The following is a 14,173-nucleotide window of genomic DNA, read 5'->3' as shown; positions in this document are numbered from 1 at the left end:
CAAAAAGTTAACAGTCAATGTTTTTTTTTAAGTTAATAAGATGTTGAATTGATCCAGTTTTTTCTCATTTCAAGGTCTACATTATATTATATTATATTTCTATAAGTATTAATTACATCAAAAAAACAATGATTTGGTAATTTAATTAGTTCTAACATGCTGTATTTCGTCGGCTTTGCCCCTCACCTGAGGGCAAAGCCGTATGCAGCTTTTTATGAAAATCAAAACACTTAAAGATAAGAAAATATGATGGTTTGATTCTGTGGTATTTTATGTACTGGAAAAATTACCAAGATGCCCAACAAGAAGAATAAGTTATTTTGAATAAAAATAGAGATATCTGTAATATAACCTCTTATTCGTTAACATTTTGCTGGAAACGGAATTTACGCAATGTTTCTACTGTACCAATACAAGACAACTGCATACCGACCGGATTAATAATAATAATAATATTTAATCATGGACATAGGAAACAAGGGACTAGGCATGCCATTGCGGGGGTGATGCAATCAGGGGGGAGGTCTGCCACGTTTTGATGTCCCGCGACAAACATGGCAGCGCCAACATGTTTATATTTCTCATCCACAGTTTGTCGGCAAAAATGCTCGTGCGCATAATAAAAATGGCACATCGTAAGATGGCGGCTCTCCCCACTCATGGAATTCTCCCCCCTCCCATGGATTCAACCCCGCTCGCACAAGTTAGGATGGCATGCCTAGTCCCGTGTTTCCTATGTCCATGTATTTACTAGTTTCTTCGTTGTAGCCCACAAGATAAGTTGCACAAGCCTCACTTATTTATGAGATATACTATATTTTGGACTTGAATTACGTTTAATTAATATAATTAGATTGTGTGATATTATTTTATCTGTCAAAATATCAAATTTTTATACGGTGAGTATTGTCAATAGAGTTGAAAACTTTATATTTTTGTCAGCGACACTTCCATTCTTTCGTGGTAAAAACTGTTTTCTGTATAATTTTTCTCTTGCCACGTCAATTTTCAAGATTTTAGTAAGTAACAAAATCTCTCTGATGAAATAGATTTATTTGATGCAAAGTGGAACTAAAATTTTTAAATAATAGCCATGCTATAAGGAAAATCACCTTTACACGGTTAAATCTACTATCTCTAGATGCACTTTTAACGATTAACAAAGCATCGAAATTCAACTCACGGAAATTCTTTATCTGTCCCACGATCTACAGAGATGATTAGTACTGTTTCGTGTTGATTATTTACTTTGACTATATTTTCAAAGAATTCCATTTACAACAGCTTTCTAAAATCATGAGAATGACTGGCTTCTTTAATAAAGTATGCTTGCCGCTTCCGTCTAAAATATTTACTCACCTTGAAGGTAGTATGCAGGCTTTAGCCTTGCAAGGCCCGGTACCTGAGTAATGCCTTCATGTGTAGTGTTGTGCAATTGTAATGCTGCAAGCAAATCTACAACACCCCCAGCATCGCCACCGAACCTGGACCTTATGTCCAAAAAGTCTATTGCATCCTTAGTCACAGTTTTCCTCGAATTTTCTTCCTTGTCGTTTGTTGTACCTGCCACTGTAACATAATAAGGTATTAATGAGCTACATGAAACGTAAGGTTCATGATTATTTTTTTAATGATTTGACTCTTTTCCACTGCAACTTTAAACTCCAGTTGCTCTAAATTGCCAGATTCGACTTTATTTTATTTTCTTGATACTGTAAATAGTGTGTTTTAAGAATATTTTAGAATTAACGTCATTTTTAAAAAGTTCATCAAATAATTAAAGAGCACATTTCCTAAGCATCGTAAAACTCTTTAAACATGGTTACTATCTCTTAAATCTTTTTTTGACCAGAAAACAAGTTCTTAAAATACTTTAGTGAATTAAAAAAAATATATAAGTCAACTTTAATTATTCTCTAACTGTAGAAATGCCTAAAAGATAGTTAAAATGGGTTTCAGTTTCATTGTTCGACATCGCACGGAGAGAAATATAGTTTCAAACCTGGGGATCATTGTTAGAAATAGATGACTTAGTCTAAGAAAAATAAAGTAATTTATTTTTACGTTGCGCGATTTCATAAATGTTAATATAAAAATATTAATAATAGGAAATCAGTGGTTCAGACTAAACGTTTGTCGCTAGAATAACGAAAGGTTCGACCGTTGGGGACTCATCGAGGAGCTATTCACTGATAATCCATGTTGGCCTCTGTTAGACTACTAAGTACTGCCCGACTTCTTGAAAGATTGCGAATAGTAGCGAATACCGTACTGACGACCAGAGACGCCTTAAGATGACCAAGTGATTTCCTCATTGTGAGTTTCGGCGATAACAGGCATCACGAATTGTTTCTCTTTCTTTTTTTTCTCAAAAAGTTCATAAGTGAGAGTGAGAAAGACACGAATGGTCGCGAGCCAGAGACCATTCTAATTTATTGTTTTAATCATTTATTACCCTGTATTACCACAGAATTAAATAATATTATGATTTTTTTTAACTAATTGCATTAACAGTACATGAATATTAATTTTAATTTAAAAAGGGAAAAATAATTAAAATCGCAGGACTATGGAAAAATGCGTTATAATATTATTATTTTCGATTAAAAAAATTTTAATTCAACCAAACGAGACAAATCCTCAACAAAATAGTGGAATCCTTAACCAAAACTAATAGATTTTTAACTCAATAGTTCAATTTTCAACAAAAGAGATAAATATTAAACAAAATAATGGAATCCTCTACGAAAATTTATTGATTTTTGACTACTAAACAGTTGCATTTTTAACCAACAAAAAAGATTAAATTTCTATCAAAATATGAATTTTCAGAAAAATCGTTGAATTCCACCAAAAAGATAAAGGTCTAACAATAGCATACAAAGTATACAATAACACTATTTGACCATTTTTAAAGCCAGGAAGACGATTTTTTAGAAGTCTCTCGAATTTTCAACAAAAAAGTTTATTTTTGAATGAGAAAGATGACTTTTTGACAAAAAAATGAATGTCTAATCGAAAAGGCCGAATTTTCTATTCATATCAGTTTTATTTTTGACAAAAAGATATTTTTTTAACAAAATAGTCAAATTTCTGAAATGAAAATAATAGAATTTAAACAAAACCTAACAGTTGAATTTCCAAGTTAGGAAAGACGAATCTTTTTTGCAGACAGTTTAATTTTCAACAAAAATGTTCATTTTTAAACTAGAAAGATGACTCTTTAGCAAAAAAAGATGTATTTTCAGCCCAAAAGGACTGATTTCCTATTCAAAACAGTTTAATTCTCGACGAAAAAGATGAAGTTTAACAAAATAGTTGAGTTTCTAACTGCAAAGATCAGTTTTCCACCAAATGCTCAAAGTTTCCAACAAAAAGTGCTTAGAACTGAACTAAAATCCAAATAGTAGACTTTTAAAGCTAAAAAGACAACTCCTTTTCAAAGAAATTTCAATTTTGAAAACAAAAATTAATTTCCAAATAAGAAATGTAAATTTTCAATCCAAAAGGACAAATTTTTTCGAACAACTTAATTTTCGAAGAAAATGATAATTTTTTAAGACAAAATAAGGTAAATGTCGCAATTTGGACGAATGTAAGGATATGTTTTGCGTATTTTTCTTGTAAAAGTATTTTAAATTTTATCAATCGATAAAAATTCCTAATACTGCACAGTTTGAACAGTTGCCATCTGTAATTTATCTGCTAATCGATAAAAATAAGCAATTTTTACTGAATAATAAAGAATATTTCACGCTGTACCGATGAACCAATTTGAGCAAATGAATTTTTCCGCTGATCTAGTTTGGCCGAATCAAATTGATAAGGGTCCCTTTTGCTAGGTCCCATTTTTTTGTTTCTTTGTCTGCTTAATTGTCCTGAATTGCGTAAGCGCAACCGTGGCGACAACAGTTGCATGATGGTGCGTGTGGATGAGAGCGCTACGCCGATGAGTCGGAGTGCGAGCTTAATTTCTAACGCTTAATAATGGTGAGGGAAAGATGCAGGGAGAGAGGAGGCGGCTTGTCCTTCTGGTAGAGCGAGTGACATGGTCGACTGGCACCTGGGGTCTTGATGGAGGTGTCGTCCATGCTTGTTGATCGAGGGTTATAGGTAAAGACGTCTTAAGGACCTAGGATGATAGCCGGTATGCCGCCTATCGGAATAGCAAAAAAAGGGGGGGTGGTGTAAAAGGAGAGAGTCGATCGTGAAGCGAGATCGCCTGATGGTCGCAACTGGAATGTATGCCTGTGCCACGTTAAATAGATGTTGCCTTACTCAGTAATAAAAAGTTATCAGTTACAGGATTTATAGTTTATTTCACACCTTGTTTACAGTCAGTAAATTACTTGCTAGTTGCAACTGGAATACCAGGCTGTTTGTGCTGCTACCAGGATTTCCTAGCCGCAGCCGAACTGCCGATTCTCGGGTTTGCACGGCCTTTTATACTCGTGCTCCCCGAGAGCTTTTCGAGACACCGTAGGGAGAGGGCAGGATCGTGTGTCGGGAGGTGCGTGCGCAGAGCTTTGCCGGTGTTGAACTTGTGTTTCCTACATCCCCGCGCACGGACGTTCCTTCTCTCCCTGTCTCTCTTACTTTTAAATCCAAAACTTAATATCTAAATTGTTCCCTACTGAATGGATAAACATCGTGTGTGAGAGAGTTTTATATGTTAAAAATATCTCGCCCTATACGAGTCGCGTATATCAAAATGTCCAAATTTGGGCGAGTGACGCCATGTTATATTTCCTACAGTGGCGAAATATCGTCTTTAAAATGAACTGACTTCTAACAATCCGAGAGTAATGCTATGCTCGATCAGACACAGATGGCAACACGCGTGACTATATAAGGTTCAAAAAACCCGAACACTTAATAAAATAACTATAAAACCTATATTAAAAATATCTTTAATCCATTCTAGAATGTGAATAAACTATTGCTAGTGTCATTAACTTTAAGATTACCACGGATTTACCTACAGTATGTGAACATTTGCACAAACAGGGTCACTCGCCCAAAATGGGACATTTACTTATTGAACAAAATAGTCGAACTTTTATCTTCTAAAGATGAATTTTTAAACCAAAGAGACGTACTATTTTCTGAAGCAATTCATAAAATTCATTTTTAAATAAGAAAGAAAGATGCTTCAAATTGGATCAAATCACAAATATTGAAACAAATAGTGTGGATGATTCTGCGAATGAAACAGAACGAAGATCGAGACAAAGTTGTTCTGCGCATAATCAGAGCAGACGTTTTCATACAAATTCGATAGTGATTAATTTTCCGAGTTCCGCCGACTTGCCGCGAAGAATGGGAGAATGCTCAAAGACTACCAGAGAATAATCAAGACTTCTACTGACGACTTGTGACGACTACCGGGACTCAAACGGGATTCAAACCGGGATTCAAACCCTACCTAAACAGTCTAAAAGTTCAGTCTATACCCAACGCTCTAGCTAATTACGCTAATATATCGCTTAAATTCTGTTGACAAAATCTCAGACAAGGTTTTGCGCTGATAAGCGAGGGCTAACAGAGGAATATATTTTTTCTATTTATTCGTTTTCCACATGTTTAATTTAAATATTCATTTAACTTGTGATTTCTGTCCAAATTGAAAAGCTCGAAAATGTAATGGATTTATTACTTGCAGATGTATTATAAGTACAAAACATTTTAATTTAAATTTAATTTCTTATCTCAATGAATCAAATCATTATAGTTCTACTAATCTTATTTAGTAAAAATCTGACAGTAAAAAATGGTTTAAGGGCATGTGATACATTTTAAAATCATAAATTACTGACCGTCCCATGATATTTTTCTCCTAATTTAAAAATCGGGAAATTGAAATATCGTGCTATTTTTTTCTAATGATAGGTGATATTATGGAGAAGGTCTGTCTTGTCAATTAAAGTTGCTATATTATTGATAAATATATATTTTTAATATTTATAATGTTCACCTCAAAGCCTTGTATTTTAAATTATTTGATTGTGACAGCTGACCACATGGCATTTTCTTTCACTAATTGCAAGTGTCTGGTGCATTTTCACTTGACCAAAAAAGAAGAAAGCAGTAATGCAATACGTATATATTGTATAAAAATTAACAAAATATTATTTCCAATTAAAATAAAACAACTAAAATGTAGTAAACGAGCGAGGTGACGAGATCGCAGAAGTGTTCGTCTCCTAGCGGAAGAAGCATGTATGATAATGGATGACATCACCACGTTACAGAAGCTTAGTGGCCAGTCTCTGGAAGCCGCGTCAGTAACGGTGAAACTGGTGAAAGATCTCAGCAACTTCTGACGTAACCAATATCTTTTAAATGTACTGTAAAAATCTATAAAAAATTCACGGTTGTTATTGGTAGAATTACACAGAAAACTTTCTGTACTATTAACACTTTGAATATGGGGATAATGCAATTCGAAGGTTAGGGTTGTGAATCAATTTGTAGTTTTACCACTTCTAGCATGGGAATATAGCGAAAATAGTAGAAGTATATTTTGACTTCTCGAATCTATCACGTTGAGAGTCAGAAATAAAGTGTCCTACTTCTATCGTAGTGAATTTTCTTCACGATTGTAAAAGTACAGAATTTTAGGAATATCGATAATTCCTGTAATTGTGCACTTTCTTCTTTAATAAAACAAAAATTTGTTGCAAAATTCCAAACTTTTAGAAAAACTGTATTGAAAATTGGTAAAAATATTTTGATAAAGTTAAAAATCCTAAAAATAAATTAAATTTTTTTGTACGTATATATTTCATCTAAATTAATAAAGTTAAGAGAAGAATTATACGTGTTTAATGTACAAAAATATTGCTAAAGAAACATTTTATGAATAGAAAAATTATGAAGTTAGGCAATAATAGAATTAAACTGGAGTCCTTGCTGAATGCGGAAAATCAAAATCGCGAACATGGCGGGAATCGTCAACCATGCGCCATAACAGCCAGAACTGTGCGCACGTGCATTTGTCGAAATGTTTTTTTGTTGTGTCACTTTGTGCTGTTTTATTCAGCTCTGGATTTATAATGAAATCGTTTTCGGAAAAAACTACATCATGGAACAAATGATGTTTTTTAAGCAGTGACCGATCATGCAATTAACGAAATCGCTGATATTGACGCCAATGGGCATGCAGAAGCCGACTTCGATCCAATTTAATTTTTATAAACTCGAAGAAATTCTATTTTTGTAATAGAATCATATGAAAGTCTATTTTTATAATATTACAGATTTGTCTCAGGAAATTTAATTATATAAATTAATTTAAATAACATTTTATTATTTTTAAACATTCTTAATAGTGTTTGTAATATTTCTGATTTGAGTAGAATATTTTGAATTTATGGTATAAATACAATCATTTCTGGGAATTTTCCAGTAAGAATACCATTACCTACAAATATACATCTCATTTGTACTTTTACTAAGTCAACTGTATCATCGCATAACCTAAAAGTAAAATTAAAAACTAAAGGCAGTTTCTTAATTTTTTCCGTAAAAACTCTTCTTTGGGAGTAGTGAATGTTAAGTCCCTCACTGAAAGTGGTAAAATTACAAGTAATATTTTTTACAGTCTAACCATTGGAGAATAATTAAATTATTTATGTTCGTAAATTGTTCACAGTTGGTAAATTAAAAAAGTAAAATTGTATATAATTTAAAATTACTCAAAATAAATTCATTATGAAGATGTGGGCCAGGTTGGTTTGAGAATAAATGAGGAGTTCTGGACAAGAAGGTGACAGGCGCTCGAGAACGAGTAAAAGTATTGTCCAGGCTGTGACGTCAGGTATCAAAAGTGAAATTCGAAATTTAAAGAAACCAAAAATATAGTTAGATGGCTCTTGAAAAATGAACCAGAGTCTCCATTTACAGTTTTTCTCTCGGGCTGCAAATTTTCCAGTAAATAAATAAAAAGTGACCTTATTTTAATTGAAAAACCATGTTTTTTCACATTCAACCCCGTAAGTAATTCGTTTATCAACTAATAAACAAATTTCTTTTTGAGTTTTATTTGTGACACTCTAGCTGAGGCTACAGTGTCCAAAAAGAGTTAAAAGTTAATTTACAATGTTTTTTTTAAACCGAATGAAAAACCACCTTTTCAGACTTTTACATTAAAAAAGTGAGTGAGGAAGTTTGAGCTACGACAAACTTCAAGCGAACGAATTTTCCGCCAATGTATTGGCCAACATTTGGAAAATCTCAATTCGATTGATTATTAGTTCCATAATTACAGAAAGTTTATTACGAGCTCGCAACGCGACACCACAGGATCTTTCAAGGGATGCCGCGGGAACGCTGACTAGTGCGAGCAAGTGGAAAAAAGAAAGATTGGGCAAGGACGATGCTCCAAGCTTCAGGCGGTGTCCCCTGAAAAATCCTGTGGCGTCGCGTCGCGAGCTCGTAATAAACTCGCTGTAATTATGGAACTAAAAATCAAATCGAATTGAGATTTTTCAAACAGTTGGTCAATACATTGGCGAAAAATTCGTCTGCTTGAAGTTCGTCGTAGCTCAAACTTCCTCGCTCACTTTTTTAATGTGAAAGTCTAAAAACGTCGTTTTTCATTCTGATTAAAAAAAAACATTAGAAATTAACTTTTGACCCTTTTTGGACACTGTAGCCTCCGCTAGAGTGTCACAAATAAAACTAAAAAAAAACATGTTAATTAGTTGATAAACGAATTACTTACGGCGAGTTGAATGTGAAAAAACATGGTTTTTTCAATGAAACAAAAGTCAGTTTTTATTTTTTTACTGAAAAATTCGCAGCCCGAGAGAAAAACTGTAAATGGAGACTCAAGTTTATTTTTCAAAAGCTATCTAACTATATTATTGGTTTTATCAAATTTCACTTTTGATACCTGACGTCACAGCCTAGACAATACTTTCACTCTTTCTCGAGCGCCTGTCGCCTTCTTGTCCAGAACTCCTCAAATAATCATATTAAAATATATTACAACTACCGAATTCGAGCTCAAAATTGCTCATGTACGTCAGGTTTTCAAGATATCCTAACCTGAAAGTGCAAAAAACGCGTTTTTAGCTGTTTTTGAGGTTATGTAACGGAACAAGAAAAATGTCTACCACAAAATCTAATGTGGAATTTGAAAGTACTGATCATCCCCTTTCAAACCTACTTGGATTTATTAGGATATCTTTATTATTCACCCAAATATTGTAATTTGAATTTTTTTATTTTAGCGTTTAAACCCATTAACGCTGAGGTGTTCAGATTTATACAAAACATTCGATATTGCTGACGGTACGATATTTTTTCTTCAAAATATTATCTAAGGGGTTTTCGAGTGTGCCCTTTCTATTGCCGGCGGCAGTTTTTTGTTATAACACATAGAAGATCCAATATGGCTGCCACAATTTAGGACTTTAAAAAAGAACTAAGGATCCCGCACAAAATACCAACAAAAAAGCGTGCAGTCGTTTGGAACCAAACTTCGCACATTGATAAAACAAAAGAAGATGGACTGCGCGGAATTCTACTGCGTACTCTGTGTGCATATTAATGTTCACATTCGCTGTATGTGCACGCCGTTCTACGGCGCAGACAGTCTTCGATCCCTAGCTGGCTCACTGAGCTAGCGACGCTTTTATGACGTGTTATGCGTAGGTGATGAAATTCGTTTTTGCTACAAATCTTTCCGTGTTAGAGATCACATTTGAGTGGCGGGCTAACGGTTGGATGTGTAGGTATTAAATTCTTTTTGCGTTTGAAATCTGTCTAGCGGTTACGTTTCGTGTCGTTCGTGATTTTTGTATATAGTGAGTTTTAGAATTTCCACGTTACTGTTCATTATAAGAAAAAAAAATGAGTTCAAGAACTCCTTGCGCTAAGAAAGTTAATACGTTTTGTCACGTTTGTGGAAAGTATGAAACGGAGAAATACCGTCGATCAGTTAATGATTCGATAAAAACATCATACTTCAACTGTTTTTGGGACTTCAATGAAAAACTTGTATAAACCGTCGGTACCAAACTCAATTTGTCCTGCTTGTAGATTAAATTTGACGAATTGGGAAGATGAAAGTACCAAGACGCAGACTGCTATTCAACCACCTGTTTGGCGTGAGCCCAAAGATTATGATACTGATTATGATACTGATGTAAAAAGTGTTACACCAGCCAAAATTGGTATTAGAAATCACTCTGAAAACAAAAGTGACCGATCAACTCACGAATCAATGGATACTGAAGATCCTAATGCAACTGAAGATTCTTCTTGGGAAGAATCATATGATGAAAGTCCTAAATTTTTTTACCAAGACGGATTAGACGATTTTATACGCGACCTTGATCTTCCAAAAAATAAAACTGAGCTTTGCGCTTCAAGACCCAAAGAAACGAAACTATTGTTACGTGGCACTAGAGTAACTGTTTACAGAAATAAAGAAGAAAATTTTATCAAGTACTTTTCAATGGACAGTGGGATTGTGTGTTGTAATGATATATAAGGACTCATTAATTTATATAAAATAAACTTATATACGCCAGAGGATTGTCGTCTTTTCATAGATTCGTCTACAGAAAGTCTGAAAGAAGTACTATTACATAATGGAAATAAGTACGCTGCAATTCCAGTAGGTCACTCAACTACACTGAAAGAATCTTATGATACTTTCCAATTACTCATGATAAAAATAAAATACAATGTCCATAATTGGCTTATTTTTGGTAAAAAATTGTGGACAGATTAGAGTGGACACCTAAACACCAAAGGAGAATGTTTCAATTATATCAGGTCTACATTTCCGCATTTAAGTGATGCCAAAGTTAAGGAAGGTATTTTTGTTGGGCCTGATATAAAAAAACTTATCAAAGATGATGACTTTATCAAAACCATGACATCTATTGAAAAGGATGCATGGTTGAGTTTCAAAGATGTTGTACATAAATTTTTAGGGAACAATCGAGATCCAAAGTTCAGAACTATAGTATCTAGTACGTTAAAGAATGTTAAAAGATTAGGTTGTTCGATGAGTATGAAATTACATTTTCTCAAATCTTATTTGGATTATTTTCCAGAAAATGTTGGAGCATTCAGTGAAGAAATGGGTGAACGCTTTCATCGAGACTTTCACCAAAAAGAGCAACATTATCAAGGTTGATGCAATATAAGAATGATGGCCGACTATTGCTGGTCTTTGCAAAGAAATGATAATGACCCTACGAGTCATAAACGAAAGTCTCTTCAACGATCGTTTGACATGAAGCGCGAACATTTCCGTAAGAAAACAAGCAATTAGTTTCACCTTCATTGGATATCCAATCGTAAGTCTTGCCTTGACTGGCTAGACGATTCAAAGTCTTGCCTTGACTGACGGCGCGATTGAAAGTCTTGCCTTGACTGACTGGGCGATAAAAATTCTTGCCTTTATTGGCTAGGCAATTCGAAGTCTTTTCTTGATTGGCTGGGCAATCTAACGTCTTTCCATAATTAGCTGGTAAATCTAAACTCTTGCCTTAATTGGCTGAAAAATATTAAGTACTTCCTTGCGTAGCTGGATAATCCGAAGTCTTGCCTTTACTGGCTGGATGATTCAAAGTCTTGTCTTAACCGACTGGGCGATCCAAAGTCTTGCCTTGACTGGCTGGGTGATACAAAGTCTTGCCTTCATTGGCTGGGTAAATCAAAGTCTTTCCTTGATTGGCTGGGCAATATAAAGTCTTGCCCTAATTGGCTCGAAAATATTAAATAGTTCCTTGCGTAGCTGGACAATCCCAAGTCTTGCCTTAACTGAATGCGCAATCGTAAGTCTTTCCTTGATTGGCTGGGCAATCTAAAGTCTTGCCTCAATTGACTGGAAAATATTAAGTACTTCCTTTCTTAGACGGACAATCCCAAGCCTAGTCTTAACTGGCTGGGCGATCGTAAGTCTTGTCTTGCCTGGCTGAACGATTCAAAGTCTTGTCTTCACTGGATGGATGATAAAAAGCCTTGCCTTTATTGGCTGGGAAATCCAAAGGCTTGTCATAATTGAATGGGCAATCTAAAGTCTTGCCTTAATTGGCTGGAAAATATTAAGTACTTTCTTGCTTAGCTGGACAATCCCAAGTCCAGCCTTAAGTGACTGGAAAATATTGAGTCTTGCCTTAGTAAGCTGAAAAATTCTAAGTAAATTTACAATATTAAATGAATCATAACAGTAAAATTTGTTTTTTTTTTAAAGCGCTAACTGTTTTCCATATTCGCTCTTCTAGGAGTTATAACAAAAAACTGAGTCAATCGAAAAGGAACCCCCGAAAACATCTCAGATAACATTTTCCAGGGGCAATGGCATACCATCTCGGCGTTAATGGGTTAATACGCTAAATTGAAAAATTTAATTTCAAGGTTAGCCCACTTGTAGTGTGGAATTAAATTATTTCACGAAATGTAAACGACTAATTTCGCTGCTTCCAGGGTTAGGTGGGTTAGCCTGCTTATGATTTGGTAGGGGTGAATTCTGGGTTTAGGTGGATTAGCAGGTAGGTAGGTTAACCTACTTGTGGCATGGAACTTCATTATTCCAAGTAAAATATTCCCAGATTCAGGTGGGTTAGCATGCTTGTGGCTCGTTATGGGTTATTTCTACCCCTAGGAAACGGCTTCCGTAGAAAAGAAAAGACACGGGTTCCATATTTTTTATTGTTTTATCAATGTGCAAATTTTGGTTCCAAACGACTGTACGCTTTTTCGTTGGTATTTTGTGCGGGATCCTTTGTTCTTCTTTAAAGCCCTGAAATGTGGCCGCCAAATTGGATCTTCTAGGGGTTATAACGAAAAACTGACACCGGCAATAGAAAGGGCACCCTTGAAAACCCCTGATATAATATTTTGAAGAAAAGTATCGTACCGTAGACATTTTTCTTGTACAGTTACATAACCTCAAAAACAGCTAAAAACGTTTTTTTTGCACATTCAGGTTAGAATCTCTTAAAATCCTGACGTACAGGAGCAATTTTGAGTTTGGATTCGGTTTCAGTGCATCAAAATCCTTCGGAAATGAATGGTCTGTTTTATGGCTTTTGACTTTTGTCAAATTTTGTCGGCCTGTGTAATTAAACGAAATTTTCCAGAGCTATACAAAAATTTTTGAAATAATTTTTTTGAATACTTTTTAAAAGTTATAATACCTTTTTGACATTGTTTCTTGTATTCTAAATCGTTGGCATTTAAATTTGAATTTTGTTTTCTTGCAAGGTAATTTCGTAAAGTAAAAATCACTTTTGAAGTCCTATCAACAAAATATATAAAATAAAATTTATTTGAACTTTTCAAAAGTTATAATTTCTTTTTGAGGTTTTTCCTGTATTTTTAATAGTAAGGATCGATATTTAAATTTTTTCAATGTATTTTCGTAAAATTAAACTTAATGTTCAATTTCTATCAAAAATAGTTAAAATTAATTTTTTCAGGACTTTTCAAAAGTTATAATTTCTTTCTGAGATTTGTCTACGTTTTTTTAATTGCTTGGATCAAAATTTGGATTTTCCATTTTACCCCTGTATTTTCGTAAAATTAAACTAAATGTTAAAGTCCTATCAATTATGATTCCTTTTGAGATTTTCCACGTATTTTTAATCGTTGGGATCAAACTTTTTTTTGCGGTATTTTCGTAAAATTAAACCAAATGTTCAAGTCCAATGAAAAATGGTTAAATTAAAGTTTTTTAGGGCTTTTCAAAACTTATAAATGCTTTTTGAGAGTGCATCCAGTATTTTGAACTGTTTGGATCGCAATTTGAATCTTTTAATTTTCTACAGTGTTTCGTAAAAGGAAACTAAATGGAAAATTCCTACAAAAAATGTTTTGAAGTAAAATTTTTGAGAATTAAAAATATATATAATTCCTGTTTCAGGTATTTCCCCCTTCTTCCCTCTTCACTTTGTTTCTCCTTTGCCGTTTGGAAACCCCTCTGATTTATTTCTAGACTCTTTTTCGTCTCCCTTTCCCCTACCTTTTGAAAGACGTTTTTCTTTTTTTCTTAATTCTTCTAATTTCTCATCCCAGCACCATTCCTCCCCATTTATCCATATCCATACCCCTTTCTTGACAAGCGGTACCACCAGTCCCGTCGTCCACTCTTCCGGCCAACCTTCCTCTTTCCATACCTTGTTGCAGATCTTCCACATCCCATCCCTAA

At 34.2% G+C, this 14,173-nt stretch overlaps 1 protein-coding gene across 2 annotated transcripts in view; it reads right to left on the bottom strand.

Moving 5' to 3' along the window:
• The window catches only part of LOC117172006 (protein kinase C-binding protein NELL1-like), a 588,191-nt gene that overhangs the window by 258,571 nt on the left and 315,447 nt on the right, over window positions 1-14,173 (bottom strand). For both annotated transcript variants that reach the window (XM_033359723.1, XM_033359724.1), the window contains exon 2: window positions 1,360-1,569. In XM_033359723.1, the coding sequence (XP_033215614.1) occupies window positions 1,360-1,569 (210 nt within the window). The remainder of the gene's footprint in view (window positions 1-1,359; window positions 1,570-14,173) is intronic.

This window comes from Belonocnema kinseyi, chromosome 4 (assembly GCF_010883055.1).
Source record: "Belonocnema kinseyi isolate 2016_QV_RU_SX_M_011 chromosome 4, B_treatae_v1, whole genome shotgun sequence".
In the NCBI taxonomy this organism is placed as follows: Eukaryota; Metazoa; Arthropoda; class Insecta; order Hymenoptera; family Cynipidae; genus Belonocnema; species Belonocnema kinseyi.
The sequence above is the reverse complement of the archived record's forward strand: the minus strand, read 5'-3'. Positions and strand labels throughout refer to the sequence as shown.